Here is a 19,697-nt window from a genome sequence, read left to right as displayed (position 1 = left end):
GCAGCCCACTGCCCTCAGTCACTGCAGCCCACTCCCCTCAGTCACAGTAGCCCACTCCCCTCATTCACGGTATCACACTCCCCTCAGTTACTGCAGCCCACTCCCCTCAGTCTCTGCAGCCCACTGCCCTCAGTCACTGCAGCCCACTCCCCTCAGTCACTGCAGCCCACTCCCCTCAGTCACTGCAGCCCACTCCCCTCAGTCACAGCAGCCCACTCCCCTCAGTCACAGCAGCCCACTCCCCTCAGTCACTGCAGCCCACTCCCCTCAGTCACAGTAGCCCACTCCCCTCAGTCACTGCAGCCCACTCCCCTCCGTCACTGCAGCCCACTCCCCTCAGTCACAGCAGCCCACTCCCCTCAGTCATGCAGCCCACTCCCGTCACTGCAGCCCACTCCCCTCAGTCACTGCATCCCACTCCCCTCAGTCACTGCAGCCCACTGCCCTCAGTCACTGCAGCCCTCTCCCCTCAGTCACAGCAGCCCACTCCCCTCAGTCACTGCAGCCCACTCCCCTCAGTCGCAGCAGCCCACTCCCCTCAGTCACAGCAGCCCACTCCCCACAGTCACTGCAGCCCACTCCCCTGTCACTACAGCCCACTCCCCTATATCACTGCAGCCCTCTCCCCTCAGTCACAGCAGCCCACTCCACTCATTCACTGCAGCCCACTCCCCTCAGTCACTGCAGCCCACTCCCCTCAGTCACTGCCACCCACTCCCCTCCGTCACTGCAGCCCACTACCCTCAGTCACTACATCCCACTCTCCTCACTCACTGCAGCCTCCACACCTTAGTCACTGCAGCCCACTCCCCTCAGTCACTGCAGCCCACTCCTCTCAGTCACTGCCACCCACTCCCCTCAGTCACTGCAGCCCACTCCCCTCAGTCACTGCATCCCACTCCCCTCAGTCACTGCAGCCCACTCCCCTCAGTTACTGCCACCCACTCCCCTCAGTCACTGCATCCCACTCCCCTCAGTCACTGCAGCCCACTCCCCTCAGTCACTGCCACCCACTCCCCTCAGTCACTGCAGCCCACTCCCCCCAGTCACTGCCACCCACTCCCCTATGTCACTACACCCATTCCTCTGAGTCAATTCATCCCCCTACCCTCACACTTCTCCTCAACCTCTCTTCAGCTCCTGCATCCCATTGTTCTTGGTCTCCTTATACCCAATGAACATTCAGTAAATCCCGCACCCCTCATTAAGATACTGGTTAAATCTGAGGACAGATTATTTCAGCAGTTACACTGGGTGAACAGGCTGCTTGAAATGGACCCCACAAAGCAGAGACCTGAGTCTGCAGACCCCGCTGGAATAGTGGATATACTGTTAGCTGATATTTGAGTCGATTTTTCCTCTGGTTCCTGATTTGGGACTGTCTTGGGATCTGCAATAAAGGAAGAGAGACATGGGAGAGTGCAGAGTGGAGAACACCAGAACAGGTCATTAGGCTGGTACTAGAATCCAGAGAATGTCCGACAACAGTCTTTATAAATTCCATAATCATCCAACCCCATTCCCCGTGACCTGAAAAGCCTGAAGAGGGAGCGTGCGGTGCCCAGCGCTACATTGGCTGCTATTGTGATCAGTGGGCACCGCAGGGAACAGAGTGTCCGATAGACACGGAGAACAGCGTCTGATTCGGCTCCCTATAGCTTTGGTGAAAAGTTCACTTTGTGTTCCAGTTCCTTTATGCATTGTGTCATTGGGCCAACCAAATTAGTAACAATACTGTGGAGGAGGAATTCCTGGAGTGTTTACGGGATGGTTTCCTGGACCAATATGTCGAGGAACCAACCAGAGATCAGGCCATCTTAGACTGGGTATTATGTAATGAGAAAGGATTAATTAGCAATCTTGTTGTACGAGGCCCCTTGGGTCGGAGCAATCATAATATGATCGAATTCTTCATTAAGATGGAGAATGAAGTAGTTGACTCAGAGACAAGAGTCCTCAATTTAAATAAAGGAAACTACGATGGTCTGAGGAGCGAGTTGGGTAGGATTGAGTGGGGAATGGCGCTCAAAGGGTTTACGGTGGATAGGCAATGGCAAACATTCAAAGACCGAATGGATGAGCTACAGAATTTGTTCATCCCAGTTTGGCATAAGAGTAAAACAAAAAAGGTGACTCAACCGTGGCTAACAAGGAAAATTAGGGATAGCATAAGATCCAAGGAGAGGACATATAAATTGGCTAGAAAAAGCAATAATCCTGAGGATTGGGAGCAGTTTAGGAGTCAACAAAGGAGGACAAAGGGATTAATTAAGAAAGGGAAAATAGAATATGAGAGTAAGCTAGTGGGGAACATAATAACTGACTGTAAAAGCTTTTATAGATATGTGAAGAGAAAATGATTAGTGAAGTCAAGCGTAGGTCCCTTACAGTCAGAATCAGGGGAATTTATAATGGGAAACAAGGAAATGGCAAACCAACTAAATACATACTTTGGTTCTGTCTTCACAAAGGAGGACACAAATAACCTCCCAGAGATGCCGGGGAACATAGGGTCTGATGAAAGAGAGGAACTGAAAGAAATCAGTATTTGTAGGAAAATGGTGTTCGGAAATTGATGGGACTGTAGGCCAATAAATCCCCAGGGCCTGATGGTCTACATCCCAGGGTACTTAAGGAAGTGGCCCTAGAGATAGTAGATGCATTACTGGTCATCTTGCAGAACTCGATAGTCTCTGGAACGGTACCCGTGGATTGGAGGGTAGCAAATGTTACCCCACTATTCAAAAAGGTGGTAGAGAAAAAGTGGGGAATTATAGACCGGTAAGCCTGACATCGGTAGTGGGGAAAATGCTGGAGTCTATTATAAAAATGTAATAGCAGAGCACTTGGAAAGCAGTGACAGGATCGGACAAAGTCAACATGGATTTACAAAAGATAAATCAAGCTTGACTAATCTACTGGAATCTTTTGAGGATGTAACTGGTAAAATAGATAAGGGAGAACCAGTGGATGTGGTGTATTTGGACTTTCAGAAGGCTTTCGATAAGGTCCCACACAAGAGATTAGCGTGCAAAATTACGGCACATGGGATTGGGGGCAAGGTATTGACTTGGATAGAGAACTGTTTGGCGGACAGAAGGCAAAGAGTTGGAATAAACGGGTCGTTTTCCGAGTGGCAGGCAGTGACTAGTGGGGTACCGCAAGGATCGGTCCTAGGACCCCAGCTGTTCACAATATATATTAATGATCTGGACGAGGGAATTGGATGCAATATCTCCAAATTTGCAGACGACACAAAGCTGGGCGGGAGGGTAAGCTGCGAGGAGGATGTCGGGAAACTCCAGTACGATTTGGACAGGTTGGGTGATTGGGCAGAAACATGGCAAATGCTCTATAATGTGGATAAATGTGAGGTTATCCACTTTGGTGGCAAAAGCAGGAAGGCAGATTATTATTTGAATGGCAATAGATTGGGAGAAGGGGAAGTGCAAAGAGACCTGGGTGTCCTTGTGCACCAGTCGCTGAAGGTAAGCATGCAGGTGCAGCAGGTGGTTAAGAAGGCAAATGGTATGTTGGCCTTCGTAGCAAGAGGGTTCGACTACAGGAACAAGGATGTCTTGCTACAGATGTACAGGGCCTTGGTGAGACCGCACCTTGAGTATTGTGTGCAGTTTTGGTCACCTTACCTGAGGAAGGACGTTCTTGCCATGGAGGGAGTGCAGCGAAGATTCACCAGGCTGATACCTGGGATGGCAGGAATGACGTATGAGGAGAGATTGTGTCGATTGGGCTTATACTCACTGGAGTTTAGAAGATTGAGAGGGGATCTCATCGAAACCTATAAAATTCTGTCAGGTCTGGACAGACTAGATGCAGGAAGGATGTTTCTGATGGCCGGGGAGTCCAGAACCAGGGGTCATAGTCTAAGGATAAGGGGTAAGCCATTTAGGACTGAAATGAGGAGGAATTCCTTCACCCAGAGAGTGGTGAACCTGTGGAATTCTCTGCCACAGAGGGCGGTGGAGGCTAGTTCATTAAATATATTTAAGAAAGAGTTGGATATATTTCTTGAGGCTAAAGGGGGATCAAGGGATATGGGGAAAAGGCAGGGACAGGGTACTGAATTTGGATGATCAGCCATGATCACATTGAATGGCGGAGCAGGCTCGAAGGGCCGAATGGCATACTCCTGCTCCTATCTTCTATGTTTCTATTCTATGTCCCTTACATCAAGGCGTGCAACTTTCTCATTTCTGTTGATGACAAGGGATATTATAGAGTCACACCTCTGGATTATTTCAAATCGGACATGTTTATTCGCAACACCAAAAGCTCTGATTGGTCCCCTTGGAGGACAAGTCCTGATTGCTCATTGGTCCCCTTGGAGGACAAGACTCACCAGCAGTGTCTCTGGAATGTGTAATTAGATCCTCCCTGTCGAGTTACGTTGCAAATTGTAATTCGAGCCATTCTAACTGCCTACTCCAGGCTGAACAGAGCTCACTTGGAACAGGCCGGGCTCACCCAAGCGGGTTAAGACCTTATCCAACCCGCAAACATGTTCCTTACCTCCTTGTCACCCTCGCCCAATTTCCTGACATTCTCACCCCAGCCAAAGCTCCTGACCTATCCCCCCATCTCAACGACCCTGATCTCCTCCACCTGACAAAGATCCTGACCTTCATTGGCCTCATCCCCCAACCCCCACTAAGTTCCTGTACTTCTCTCCCGTCTCCCGAGTTCCTGAACGTCTCCCCCTGCCCAAGTTCCTAACCTTCCCTCCCACCAGCCCCTCCCAAATTCGTGAACTTCTCTGTCCCCCCCACTGAGTTCCTTACCTTTGCCCCATCGATTTCCTGAACTTTGCCCACACGGTGTTTCTGACCTTATCTCCAGCCTGAGTTCCTGAACGTTGCCCCTCCATGAGTTCTTGGCCTTTCCCGAGAATTCCTGACATTTTCTCCCTGAATTCCTGACCTTTGCGCCACAAATTCCTGAACTTTGCCCCCCTTAGTTCCTGACCTTTGCCCCCCTAGTTCCTGACCTTTGCCCCCCCCGAGTTCTAGGCCTTTGCCATTCTAGTTCCTAACCTTTGCCACCTCGATTTCCTAAACTTTGCACCACCGAATTCCTGACATTTGCACCCCCGAATTCCTGACCTTTCCCCACCTGAGTTCGTGACCTTTGCCCGCACGAGTTACTGACCTTTCCACCCGCCGAATTCCTGCCCTTTGCCCTCTCCCAGTACCTGAACTTTGCACCCCTGAATTTGTGACCTTTGTCCCCCGAATTCCTGACATTTGCCTCCAGAGTTCCTGACATTCTCCCTCCACCCCCTAGTTCCTGACTTTTGCCCTCCCCCCCTGTACCTGTGCAATAAGCAAAGAAACACCCGGGTGCCGGCTTCAACTCATAAACGATGTAACCGGTGCAGTTTCTGATCTTTATCTCCAGGGTCCTGTGACAGGGATTTCCACCCCCGGTAAAACAAACTGTCCTCTCCACTTCTCCCTGTCCCACGGTGGGATGGGCACCTGAAACGAGGTTTGTAAATATTGATTGAAGAATGTAACCGAGTGAACAGTGCTGGACAGTGAATGTAAATCGGAGATTATAAAGCCTGAAATTACCATTTAACCAGCCTGGGGAGCTTGTGGAGCAGTGACAGTTTGGAACCTCAGTCCCGGGAATCTGCCATCTACCAGAACTGGAACAACAATCACAGAGTCAGCCCCTGAACTGATGGCTCTTATTAACTGACACAAAGACTGGGAACTGACTGGTTGGGAAAGGTCACACCGTGTTTTTGCTCTTCCAGTTAGGGCCCGGGGATAAATTGCTGGTTAGTGTTAGAGCATGAGCTTGGAGATCAGTAATTGTTAGTACTATGTTAAATTAGTAACTGTTAATAATAATAATATGTTAAATTAGTAACAGTTAATACTCCATTTAATTAGTTACTTTTAATACTGTATTAAATTAGTAACTGTTAAAACTATATTAAAGTAGTAACAATTAATACTATATTAAATTAGTAACAGTTGATACTACATTAAATTAGTAACAGTTAATACTATATTAAATTAGTAACATTTTACAACATATTAATAACCTGAATTAGGTACTCATTATTCTTAATTTTCTGTAAATTAGTTAATAGTTGAATAAACAGCGGCATGGCAGGGCAGGTCAATCCCGTGGAATGCGCATTCTGTCCCATGTGGTTAATCCAGGGTGCTTCCCAAAATCAAATCAAAATCAAATCAAATCAACTTTTATTGTCATTGTTAGTGCACAAGTGCAGTACAACGAAATGTAGGCTTGCGGCTCCCGAGAGTGTACTTTTAGATTAAGACATTTAAACATTCAATATACATTTGGCTTGTAATACATTAACATAAACATAACCATAATAAAGTGCATTGGCAGATGTGCAGGCTTTAGAGTTTATTTGTGGAGTTCAGTAGGCTGACAGCCCTGGGAAAGAAGCTGTTCCTAAATCTGGTCGTACGGGTGCGAATGCATCTGTATCGTCTCCCAGATGGCAGGAGGGTGAACAGACTGTGGCTGGGGTGGGTAGGGTCTTTGATGATGGACCGTGACCTCCGTAAACAGCGTTTCTGGTATATGTGCTCTATGGTCGGTAGCCGGGTGCCGGTAATGCGTTGGGCAGTTTTGACTACCCGCTGCAGGGCTTTCCGGTCATAGTAGCTACAGCTGCCATACCATACTGTGATACAGTTTGTCAGGATGCTCTCTATTGTGCAGCGGTAAAAGTTAGAGAGGATCAGGGGTGACAGGTTACATCCCTTCAGCCTCCTTAGGAAATATAGGCGCTGCTGGGCCGCCTTCATCAGAGGGGAGGTATTGAGGGACCAGGAGAGGTCTTCCGTGATGTGGACTCCGAGGAACTTAAAGCTGTCCACCCTTTCCACCACAGCCCCATTGATGTGGATGGGGGTGTGACTTCCGCCTTTAGACTTCCTGAAGTCCACAATGATTTCTTTGGTTTTCTTGATGTTAAGGGCCAGGTTGTTATCGGCGCACCACTTCACGAGATGCTGGACCTCCTCCCTGTAGGCTGACTCATCGTTGTTGGTGATCTGGCCTACTACCGTGGCATCATCCGCAAACTTGATGATGGTGTTGGAACCATGAACAGCCACACAGTCGTGGGTGAAGAGGGAGTAAAGGAGGGGGCTCAGCACACATCCTTGTGGGGCCCCCGTGTTCAGGGTCAGCGGGGGGGAGGTGTGGTTACCTAATTTGACAGACTGGGGTCTGTTTGTTAGGAAGTCCAGGGTCCAGTTGCAGAGGGAAGTGTTCAGGCCAAGAGTTTGGAGTTTGGTGGCCAGCTTGTTGGGGATGATAGTGTTGAATGCTGAGCTGTAGTCTATGAACAGCATTCTGATGTAGGTCTCCTTACCCTCTAAGTGATTCAGTGCCGAGTGTAGAGCAGTTGTGATTGCATCCTCCGTTGAACTGTTTGCACGATAGGCAAACTGGTTTTGGTCAAGAGAGGCGGGAACACTGGCTTTGATGTGAGCCAGGACCAGTCTCTCGAAACTCTTCATTATGATGGGTGTGAGTGCGACAGGTCGATAGTCGTTCAGGCACGTCACAGCCGTTTTTTTTGGCACAGGAATAATGGTAGCGGTCTTGAAGCATGTAGGGACTACTGCCTGGGCCAGTGACAGATTGAAGATGGCGGTGAAGACATCAGCCAGCTGATCACATTCCTTGAGTACCCGTCCATGGATGCTATCCGGTCCAGCAGCCTTTCGTGTGTTCACTCCGCGTAGAACACCCCTTACGTCGGAGGTCACAATGTGTGCAGGTTGTGTCATCAGCTGGAGGAGCTCGCACTCCAGGTTTCGGAGCTTGAGCAGCTGCTGGCGTCAATGTGGTGCAGCTGCGAGGCTGAGAGCTACGAGGATAGCACGTTTCAGGAGGTGGTCACCCCGCAGCTAATGAGTGCACAGGCAGAGACGGATTGGGTGAATGCCAGACAGAAGAGGAGGATGGTTCCACTGGGGAGTACAGCAGGAGCCAATTCCATGGCACCATGGGCATCTCAGCTGTACAGTGGGGGGGGGGGCGGGGTGTGGGGTGGGAGGGCAGAGGAAGATAGTGAAAGCAATAGTTGCCGGCGATTCATGTTAGGCGAGCAGAAAGGCGTTTTTGCGGTTGCAGATGTGATTCCAGGATGGTATGTTACCTCCCTGGTGCCAGGGTTAAGGGTATCACCGAGTGGCTGCAGAACATTCTGAGGGGGGAGGATGAACAGCCAGAAGTCATGCTTCATATTGGTACGGACAACATAGGTAGGAAGAGGAATGAGGTCCTGCAGGCAGATTTTAGGTTGCTAGGAATGAGGTTATAAAGCAGGATCTCAAATGTAATAATCTTTGGATAACTCCCGGTGCCACGCGCGAGTATATAAATAGGAGAATAGAGTAGATGAATGCGTTGCTGGTGAGATGGTGCAGGAGGGACGGCTTCAGATTCCTGGGGCATTGAGCCCTTTTCTGGGGAATATGGGACCTGTACAGGCCGGACGGGTTGCACCTCAACATAGCCGGTACCAATATCCTCGCGGGGAGGTTTGCTAGTGCTGTTTTGGAGGGTTGAAAATAATTTGTCAGGGGGATGGAAAACAGGATGTTACATTAGAATGGAGAAACACAAAGGTGTGTGAGAGACGGATAACGCTAAATTAATAAACAGTAAGATATCAGGTGGGGTCAGAATAAGAGAGAACACAGGATGGTCTAACACAGGTTTACAATGTATGTATGTGAACGCATAAAGCATAGTAAACAATGTTGGTGAGCTGCAGGCGCAAATAGCCACATTGGAATAAGATATTGTGGCAATAACGGAGACCTGGCTCAAACAAGGGCAGGATTGCGTAATATATATTCCTGGATATAAGATGATCAGGAAAGATAGGGAAGGAAAGATAGGAGGTGGTGAAGGAGAATGTTACAGTGCTGGAGAGAGAGGATGTCCTGGTGGGGTCAAGGACAGAATCTACATGGCTAGAGTTAAGAAATAATAGAGGGTCCATTACACTACTAGGTGTATTCTGTAGACCACCAACTATTGGTAAAAATATGGAGGAGCCAATTTTGCAGAGTAATTATAGTGAGATGCAAGAAATATAGAGTAGTAATTTTGGAGGATTTCAGCTATCCTAATATAGAATGGGATAGTAAAGGGCAGAGATAGAGAAGAATTTCTGAAATTTGTTCAGGAGAACTTTCTTAATCAGTATGTTTCCCATCCAACGAGGAAGGAGACATTGTTGGATCTAGTTCTGGGGAATGAGGTAGGTCAAGTGGAGCAAGTGTCGATACGTGAATATTTAGCAAACAGTGATCATTTTATCATAAGATTTAGATTAGATATGGAAAATGATAGGGAACAATCTAGTTTTAAATCAGTTAATTGGAGGAAGCCCTATTTCAGTGGGATGAGAACGGATCTGGCCCAGGTAAACTGCATTCAAAGATTAGCATACAAAACTGTAATTGAACAATGGGCTGGCTTTAAAGAGTAAATAGTTCGAGTACAGTCGAGGTACATTCCCATTAGGGGGAAAGGTAGGGCAACTAACATCAGCTCTCCCTGAATGACGAAAGAGAAAGAGAGTAAGATGAAGCAGAAACAGAGCGCATATGACTGATGTGAGTTCGAGCATAATTCTGAGAATCAGACTAAATATAAAAAGTTCAGAGGAGAAGTGAAGAACAAAATAAGAGGGGAAACGAGAGGGTATGAGAATAGAATGTCAGTTAACAAAAAAGGTAATCCTAAAGTCTACTATAGGCATATAAATAGTAAAACGGTAGTAAGAGAAGGGGTGAGGCGAATTGGGGACCAAAAAGGAGAACTTCGCATGGAGGAAGAGGACATGGCTAAGGTGCTAAATGAGTACTTTGCATCTGTCTTCACCAAGGAAGAAGATGCTGCCATAGACGTAGTGAAGGAGGAGGTAGAGGAGATACTGGATGGGTTAAAATTGATAAAGAGGAGGTACTAGATTGGCTGGCTGTGCTTAATATAGATAAATCACCAGGACCAGATGGGATGCATGCTAGGACGCTGCGGGAAGCGAAGGGGGAAATCACGGAGGTACAGGCCATAATCTTCCAATGCTCGTTAGAGACGGGGATAATGACAGAGGGCTGGAGAATTACAAATGTTACAACTTTGTTCAAAAAGGGTGAAAAGATAAACTCAGCAACTACAGGCTAGTCAGTTTATACTCGTACGATAGCAAAATACTGCAGATGCTGAAAATCCGAAATAACAACAAAAAATGCTGGAAAAACTCAGCAGGCCAGGCAACATCCGTGGAGAAAAATTAGAGTTGACGTTTCGGGTCGAAACCCTTTTTCAAAACTGGAAAGGAAATAAAATAGATCGAAGGCAGGGCTGCAATAGAACAAAAGAAGTAACAGAGAGATTAAGAGGTAATCAAAACCAGACGAGATGGTAATAGGACAAGTGGAGACAAAAGACGGCTAGGATTAGGTGTGAAGTGTACTGGCAGGATGAGACAGAGCTGCCATGTGGGAGAGAGAAAAAAAGGAGAGGGGGGGGAAAGGGAAGACCCAAAACAAAGGGGTAGAAAAAAATATAATTAAAAATGTAATAGGGCCCTTGTTTTGGGTCTTCCCTTTCCACCCGCCTTTCCTTTTTTTTCTCTCTCCCACATGGCAGCTGTGTCTCATCCTGCCAGTACACTTCACACCTAATCCTAGCCGGCTTTTGTCTCCACTTGTCCTATTACCATCTCGTCTGGTTTTGAATACCTCTTAATGTCTCTGTTACTTCTTTTGTTCTATCGCAGCCCTGCCTTCGTTCTATTTTATTTCCTTTCCAGTTTTGAAAAAGGGTTTCGACCCGAAACGTCGATTCTAATTTCTCTCCATGGATGTTGCCTGGCCTGCTGAGTTTTTCCAGCATTTTCTGTTGTTATTTCAGTTTATACTCGTTATTGGAGAAGCTTGTAGAAACAATAATCAGGGCCAAAATTAACAGTGACTTGAGCAAGTGTGGATTAATTAAGGAAAGCCAGCATGGATGTGTTAAAGATCAATCGTGTTTAACTAACTTGATCAAATTTATAATGGGGTAACATAGAGGGTTGATGAGGGCCATGCGGTTGATGTGGTGTAAATGGATTTCCAAAAGACATTCAACAACGTGCCACATAATAGTCTTGCCAGCAAAGTTGAAGCCCATGGAATAAAAGGGACAGTGGGAGCATGGATATGAAATTGGCTCAGTGACAGGAAACAGAGAGTAGTGGTGAACAGTTGTTTGTCGGACTGGAGGAAGGTATACAGTGGTGTCCCCCAGATGTCAGTTCTAGGACCATTGCTTTTCTTGATATATATTGGACCAGAAATTCGGGTCGGGGGCTCCCCGTGGGTGCAAGCCCCCGACCTGCACTAACCTTGCGCGCCGGCCATTGAGCTGTGGGCTCCTGTGGAATTCCGCTCCGGGGTCTGGCCCAGCTGCCGGCGCGCTGTGCTTGCATATCCCAGGGGCATAGTTAGTGCGATGCCTCCCCTGGGATCACGTGGGCCATGGGCAGCCAATCGGAGCAGGGAAAAGCCCATTCATAAGTAGTGACAGGAAGACCTGTCAAAACTTATACATACTACGGCCCCAAAATAGTAGTAAACCTTCAAATAAATTTTAAAAAATCATCACACTTTTTAAATAAGCTATAAATTACATTAAATAACTATTTTAAACAATAATTTAAATTTTTTAAAAATAATTTTATATTAAAACGGGGCTAAAACGAAACTTACCTTGCTTTAAAGTATTTAAAAATAATAAACCTGTGGAAAAAAGTTTTAATTTTAATTAATTGACCACTTACCTTTTAAAATGCAGGCCTTACGCCTGGTTTTTACATTTCTAAAATCTAAAGACTTACCCTCACAGAAAAACCTGAAAAACAACGTAAGTTCAAAGCGCAAGCGCAGACTCCCGCGCGCACGCGTTCAACCTCTGAACCCCTTCGTTCAGAGGAACGGAAGTGCCGGTTTCCCGCCGCATGCGCAGTGCATGCAAGAAACCGGCACCTCCATCGGGCCCCCGCGTGAGAAACCCGTGCGTACTCACCCGCGGAGACCCGAATTTCTGGGCCATTAATGACTTGGATGTGGGTGTACAGGGCATAATTTCAAAATTTGCAAATGACACAAACTTGGGTGGATAGTGAGCAGTGAGGAGGATGGTGAGAGATTTCAAGAGGATATATAAAGGCTGGTGGAATGGGTGGACACGTGGCACATGTAATTTAATGCAGAAAAGTGCGAAGTGATACATTTTTGTAGAAAGAAAGAGTAGATCAAATATAAACTAAAGGGTACAATCCTAAAGGAGGTCCATGAACAGAGAGACCGAGGGGTATATGTATGCAAATCGTTTAAGGTGGCAGGACAGATTGAAAAAGCGGTTGAAAAAGCTTACAGAATCATTGGCTTCCTCAATAGAGCTATAGAGGACAAAGCTTGGACATTATGGTGAACTGGTATAAACCACTCGTTTGGCCACAACTGGAGTTTGTGTCCAATTCAGGACACTGTACATTAGGAAGGATGTGAAGCTCTTAGAGAGGGTACAGGAAAGATTACGAGGTTGTTTCCAGGGATGAGGGACTTCAGTTACGTGGATAGACTGGAGAAGCTGGCGTTGTTCTCCTTGGAGTAGAACAAATTGAGAGGAGATTTGAAAGAGGCATTCAAAATCATGAGGGGTCTGGACAGAGTTGACAGAGAGAAACGGTTCCCATTGTAAGAGCGGTCGAGAACCAGAGGACACAGATTTAAGGTGATTGGCAGAAGAACCAAAGGTGACGTTGGAAAAAAAAATACTCAGCGAGTGGATAGCACCTGGAAAGCAATGCCTGAAAGGGTGGTGGATGCAGACTCAATCACCGCTTTCAGAAGGGCATCGGATAAGCACCTGAAGAAAAGCATGCAGGTCTAAGAGGAAAGGGCGGGAAAATGGGATTACCTGAAGTGCTCTTGCAGAGAGCCCGCACGGGCTCGGCTGGGTGAATGGCCTTCTTCCGTGCTGTAACCGTTCTATGTTTCTAGGTTAGACTGGGACCCGCAGAGAGTACCTGAAACTGGGGCCCATCATTTACTCTCTGCCCCCGTTCTATATACCGCTTCATCCCGGGTATCTCCCTTTATTCTCTGTCCCCGTTCTATATTCCCCTCTATCCCGGGTATCTCCCTTTACTCTCTGTCCCCGTTCTATATTCCCCTCTATCCCGGGTATCTCCCTTTACCCTCTGTCCCCGTTCTATATTCCCCTCTATCCCGGGTATCTCCCTTTACTCACTGTCCCCGTTCTATATTTCCCTCTATCCCGGGTATCTCCCTTTACTCCCTGTCCCCGTTCTATATTCCCCTCTATCCCGGGTATCTCCCTTTACTCTCTGTCCCCATTCTATATTTCCCTCTATCCCGGGTATCTCCCTTTACTCTCTGTCCCCGTTCTATATTCCCCTCTATACGGGTATCTCCCTTTACTCTCTGTCCCCGCTCTATAATCCCCTCTATCCCGGGTATCTCCCTTTACTCTCTGTCCCCGTTCTATATTCCCCTCTATCCCGGGTATCTCCCTTTACTCTCTGTCCCCGTTCTATATTCCCCTCTATCCCGGGTATCTCCCTTTACTCTCTGTCCCCGTTCTATATTCCCCTCTATATGGGTATCTCCCTTTACTCTCTGTCCCCACTCTATAATCCCCTCTACCCCGGGTATCTCCCTTTACTCTCTGTCCACGTTCTATATTCCCATCTATCCCGGGTATCTCCCTTTACTCTCTGTCCCCGTTCTATATTCCCCTCTATCCCGGGTAACTCACTTTACTCTCTGTCCCCGTTCTATATTCCCCTCTATCCCTGGTATCTCCCTTTACTCTCTGTCCCCGTTCTATATTCCCCTCTATCCCTGGTATCTCCCTTTACTCTCTGTCCCCGTTCTATATTCCCCTCTATCCCTGGTATCTCCCTTTACTCTGTCCCCGTTCTATATTCCCCCCTATCCCGGGTATCTCCCTTTACTCTCTGTCCCCATTCTATATTCCCCTCTATCCCGGGTATCTCCCTTTACTCTCTGTCCCCGTTTAATATATTCCCCTCTATCCCGGGTATCTCCCTTTACTCTCTGTCCCCATTCTATATTCCCCTCTATCCCGGGTATCTCCCTTTACTCTCTGTCCCCGTTCTATATTCCCCTGTATCCCAGGTATCTCCCTTTACTCTCTGTCCCCGTTCTATATTCCCCTCTATCCCGGGTATCTCCCTTTACTCTCTGTCCCCGTTCTATATTCCCCTCTATCCCGGGTATCTCCCTTTACTCTCTGTCCCCGTTCTATATTCCCCTCTATCCCGGGTATCTCCCTTTACTCTCTGCCCCGTTCTATATTTCCCTCTATCCCGGGTATCTGCCTTTACTCTCTGTCCCCCTTCTATATTCCCCTCCATCCCGGGTATCTCCCTTTATTCTCTGTCCCCGTTCTATATTCCCCTCTATCCCGGGTATCTCCCTTTAATCTCTGTCCCCGTTCTATATTCCCCTCTATCCCGGGTAAGTCACTTTACTCTCTGTCCCCGCTCTATATTCCCTCTATCTCGGGTATCTCCCTTTACTCTCTGTCCCCGTTCTATATTCCGCTCTATCCCGGGTATCTCCCTTTACTCTCTGTCCCTGTTCTATATTTCCCTCTATCCCGGGTATCTCCCTTTACTCTCTGTCCCCGTTCTATATTCACCTCTATCCCGGGTATCTCCCTTTTCTCTCTGTCCCTGTTCTATATTCCCCTCTATCCCGGGTATCTCCCTTTACTCTCTGTCCCCGTTCTATATTCCCTCTATCTCGGGTATCTCCCTTTGCTCTCTGTCCCCGTTCTATATTCCCCTCTATCCCGGGTATCTCCATTTACACTCTGACCCTGTTCTATATTCCCCTCTATCCCGGGTTTCTCCCTTTACTCTCTGTCCCCGTTCTATATTCCCTCTATCCCGGGTATCTCCCTTTACTCACTGTCCCCGTTCTATATTCCCCTCTACCCCGGGTATCACACTTTACTCTCTGTCCCCGTTCTATAGTCCCCACTATCCCGGGTATCTCTCTTTACTCTCTGTCCCCGTTCTATATTCCCCTCGATCCCGGGTATCTCCCTTTACTCTCTGTCCCTGTTCTATATTCCCCTCTATCACGGGTATCTCCCTTTACTCTCTCAACCCGTTCTATATTCCCCTCTATCCCGGTATCTCCCTTCACTCTCTGTCCCCGTTCTATATTCCCCTCTACCCCGGGTATCTCCCTTTACTCTCTGTCCCCGTTCTATATTCCCCTCTATCCCGGGTATCTCCCTTTACTCTGCATCCCCGTTCTATATTCCCCTCTATCCCGGGTATCTCCCTTTACTCTCTGTCCCCGTTCTATATTCCCCTCTATCCCGGGTATCTCCCTTTACTCTCTGTCCACGTTCTATATTCCCCTCTATCCCGGGTATCTCCCTTTACTCTCTGTCCCCGTTCTATATTCCCCTCTATTCCAGGTATCTCCCTTTACTCTCTGTCCCCGTTCTATATTCCCCTCTATCCCGGGTATCCCCCTTTACTCTCTGTCCCCGTTCTATATTCCCCTCTATCCCGGGTATCTCCCTGTACTCTCTGTCCCCGTTCTATATTCCCCTCTATCCCGGGTATCTCCCTTTACTCTCTGTCCCCGTTCTATATTCCCCTCTATCCCGGGTATCTCCCTTTACTCTCTGTCCACGTTCTATATTCCCCTCTATCCCGGGTATCTCCCTTTACCCTCTTTCCCCGTTCTATATTCCCTCTATCCTGGGTATCTCCCTTTACTCTCTGTCCCCGTTCTATATTCCCCTCTATCCCGGGTATCTCCCTTTACTCTCTGTCCCCGTTCTTTATTCCCCTCTGTCCCGGGTATCTCGTTTACTCTCTTTCCCCGTTTTATATTTCCCTCTATCCCGTTATCTCCCTTTACTCTCAGTCCCCGCTCTATATTCCCCTCTATCCCGGGTATCTCCCTTGACTCTCTGTCCCCGTTCTATATTCCCCTCTATTCCGGGTAACCCCCTTTACTCTCTGTCACCGTTCTATATTCCCCTCTATTCCGGGTATCTCCCTTTACTCTCTGTCCCCGTTCTATATTCCCCTCTATCCCGGGTATCTCCCCTTTACTCTCTGTCCCCGTTCTATATTCCCCTCTATCCCGGATATCTCGCTTTACTCTATGTCCCCGTTTTCTATTTCCCTCTATCCCGTTATCTCCCTTTACTCTCTGTCCCCGCTCTATATTCCCCTCTATCCCGGGTATCTCCCTTTACTCTCTGTCCCCGTGCTATATTCCCCTCTATCCCGGGTATCCCCCTTTACTCTCTGTCACCTTTCTATATTCCCCTCTATCCCGGGTATCTCCCTTTACTCTCTGTCCCCATTCTATATTCCCCTCTATCCCGGGTATCTCACCTTTAATCTCTGTCCCCGTTCTATATTCCCCTCTATCCCGGGTATCTCCCTTTACTCTCTGCCCCCGTTCTATATTCCCCACTATCCCGGGTATCTTCCTTTACTCTCTATCCCCGTTCTATATTTCCCTCTATCCCCGGTATCTCCCTTTACTCTCTGTCCCCGATCTATATTCCCCTCTATCCCGGGTATCTCCCTTTACTCTCTGTCCACGTTCTATATTCCCCTCTATCCCGGGTATCTCCATTTACTCTCTGTCCACGTTCTATATTCCCCTCTATCCCGGGTATCTTCCTTTACCCTCTGTCCCAGTTCTATATTCCCCTCTATCCCGGGTATCTCCCTTTACTCTCTGTCCCCGTTCTATATTCACCTCTATCCCGGGTATCTCCCTTTACTCTCTGTCCCCGTTCTTTATTCCCCTCTGTCCCGGGTATCTCGCTTTACTCTCTTTCCCCGTTTTATATTTCCCTCTATCCCGTTATCTCCCTTTACTCTCTGTCCCCGTTCTATATTCCCCTCTATCCCGGGTAACCCCATTTACTCGCTTTCACCATTCTATATTCCCCTCTATTCCGGGTATCTCCCTTTACTCTCTGTCCCCGTTCTATATTCCCCTCTATCCCGGGTATCCCCCTTTACTCTCTGTCACCTTTCTATATTCCCCTCTATCCCGGGTATCTCCCTTTATTCTCTGTCCCCGTTCTATATTCCCCTCTATCCCGGGTATCTCGTCTTTACTCTCTGTCCCCGTTCTATATTCCCCTCTATCCCGAGTATCTCCCTTTACTCTCTGCCCCCGTTTTATATTCCCCACTATCCCGGGTATCTCCCTTTACTCTCTCTCCCCGTTCTATATTCCCCTCTATCCCGGGTATCTCCCTTTACTCTCTGTCCGTGTTCTATATCCCCCTCTATCCCGGGTATCTCCCTTTACTCTCTGTCCCCGTTCTATATTCCCCTCTATCCCGGGTATTTTCCTTTACTCTCTGTCCCCGTTCTATATTCCCCTCTATCCCGGGTATCTCCCTTTACTCTCTGTCCCCGTTCTATATTCCCCTCTATCCTGGGTATCTCCCTTTATTCTCTGTCCCCGTTCTATATTCCCCTCTATCCCGGGTATCTCCCTTTACTCTCTGTCCCCGTTCTATATTTCCCTCTATCCCGGGTATCTCCCTTTACTCTCTGTCCCCGTTCTATATTCCCCTCTATCCCGGGTATCTCCCTTTACTCTCTGTCCCCGTTCTATATTCCCCTCTATCCCGGGTATTTCCCTTTACTCTCTGTCCCCGTTCTATTTCCCCTCTATCCCGGGTGTGGTAAACCACTCTTATTTTTGTTCACCGTTGTTGTTGTTGTTGCACACTGTTGTACCTATGCATGCCTCAGCATGTCTCTGCTGGCTCCGCCCCTGTCTCCACCCACAGGCCCAGGTATAATGGTGATTGCTCTGCAGCCCCCTGCCTTCTTGGAACCCAGTCAACCACGAGAGGCGTGCTCTGTTCTTTGCTAATAAAAGCCTTTAGTTACTCTCCTAACTCTCCGTCTTGTATGAGTAATTGATAGCGCATCAATTTTATTAGCAAAAACAAAATGTCGACAACAAACGCTGAGCAGCAGGCTGCTGCACCAAACGCTGAGCAGCAGGAGCTGCTGCGAGCCCTCAGACCAACATGCCTGGACCTAGACCCCCAAGAATCGGGTTCGGCTACCAAATTCACGCATTGGCTGCGTTGCTTCGAGGCCTACCTGCAAGCCTCAACTGTGACCCTGGACGAAAACAAGCTGGAAATCCTGGCCTCAAAGGTGAGCCACCAAGTTTATACAATATTCCAGGACGCGACGACCGATGCGGCGGCTATCGATCTGCTAAAAGTGCAATACGCACGCCCGGTAAATACGGTCTATGCCAGGCACCTCTTAAGATCCCGCAGACAGCAGCCCGGAGAATCGGTGGAGGCCTTCCTACGGGCACTACGGATACTCGGCCGAGGCTGCGATTGCAAAGAAGTATCAGCCGCAGCACACACAGAGGGACTGATCTGAGATGCTTTCGTTGCGGGCCTAAGGTCCGACTGCTCCCGGCAGAGACTGTTGGAAAAGGGAGAAATGGACCTGAGAAAAGCAGTGTCCCTTGCGCTCTCGCTCGACGCGGCCCACAGGAATATGGACGCCTTCTCCCCTAACCGCTCGGCAACGTGGACGCCACAACCTTGGGTCATGGGACCGCCACCTTCAACTGCTGCTGCGATGTCCAAGGCACAGAAATGTTATTTTTGTGGGCAGGCAAAACACCCCAGAGCACGCTGCCCGGCGAGAAACGCTACCTGCTCCGGCTGCGGGAAGAAAGGACACTATGTCAGCGCCTGCAAAGGTAAAACCGCTAATGCCAGCAGCGCCGTGTGTGAACCGTGGGGGCAGCCATCTTGTCCGCCATCTTGGGCTTCCCCAGCCCCGTGGGGATCGGGATCATGGGCGCCGACATTTTGTCCGCCATCTTGGACATCTCCAACTTCAACCACGGGGGACCCGGACTCAACCACCGCCCCATCTGACGACCACATCGACTCGCTCGACCATACGCTGGCCTCCGTGACGCTGGACCAACCTCTCCCTCATCAACTGTCCAGGTCCATGATGGACATTACGGTAAACGGCCGCGCCACTACCTGCCTTTTTGACAGCGGGAGCACGGAGAGCTTTATCCACCCCGACACGGTGCGCAGTTACTCTCTCCCAGTCCTGCCGACGCGCCATCAGATCTCTTTGGCTTCCAAAGCCCAGTCAGTGGACGTCGGTGGCTACTGTGTAGTGACACTTTCAGTAAGGGGCACAGAATACAAAAATTTTAAACTCCTGCTCCTGCCCCATCTCTGCGCTGCCGTTCTACTGGGGTTGGATTTTCAGTGCCACCTTAAGAGTGTCACATTAGCATACGACGGACCCCTCCCCACACTCACAGTCTGCAGCCAGCAGCTTTTAAATCGCCCACCGCTCACCATTTGCAGCCTCTCCACCCTTAAAGTCCCCCCCCCTCCTTGTTCGCTAACCTCACCCGCGACTGTAAGCCCATCGCTACCAAAAGCAGGCGTTACAGTGCCGGGGATAGGAGCTTCATTAAATCCGAGGTAGTGAGACTCCTGAAGGAAGGGATTATTGAAAGTAGCACCAGCCCGTGGCGATCACAAGTGGT

The 19,697-nt window shown here is 48.6% G+C and overlaps 1 protein-coding gene across 1 annotated transcript in view; it reads right to left on the bottom strand.

Moving 5' to 3' along the window:
• The window catches only part of LOC147091192 (uncharacterized), a 511,682-nt gene that overhangs the window by 238,657 nt on the left and 253,328 nt on the right, over nucleotides 1-19,697 (bottom strand). Inside the window, exons 6-7 of the mRNA XM_085976673.1 lie at nucleotides 5,331-5,495; nucleotides 1,295-1,390 (exon numbers count right to left, since the gene is read on the bottom strand). Coding sequence (XP_085832799.1) covers nucleotides 1,295-1,390; nucleotides 5,331-5,495 — 261 coding nt within the window. The remainder of the gene's footprint in view (nucleotides 1-1,294; nucleotides 1,391-5,330; nucleotides 5,496-19,697) is intronic.

This window comes from Somniosus microcephalus, unplaced genomic scaffold (assembly GCF_052327205.1).
Source record: "Somniosus microcephalus isolate GS21.2 unplaced genomic scaffold, FLI_Smic_1.0 unresolved_chr3, whole genome shotgun sequence".
Classification (NCBI taxonomy): Eukaryota; Metazoa; Chordata; class Chondrichthyes; order Squaliformes; family Somniosidae; genus Somniosus; species Somniosus microcephalus.
Note: the sequence above shows the minus strand (reverse complement) of the source record. Positions and strands in the feature narration are given on the sequence as shown.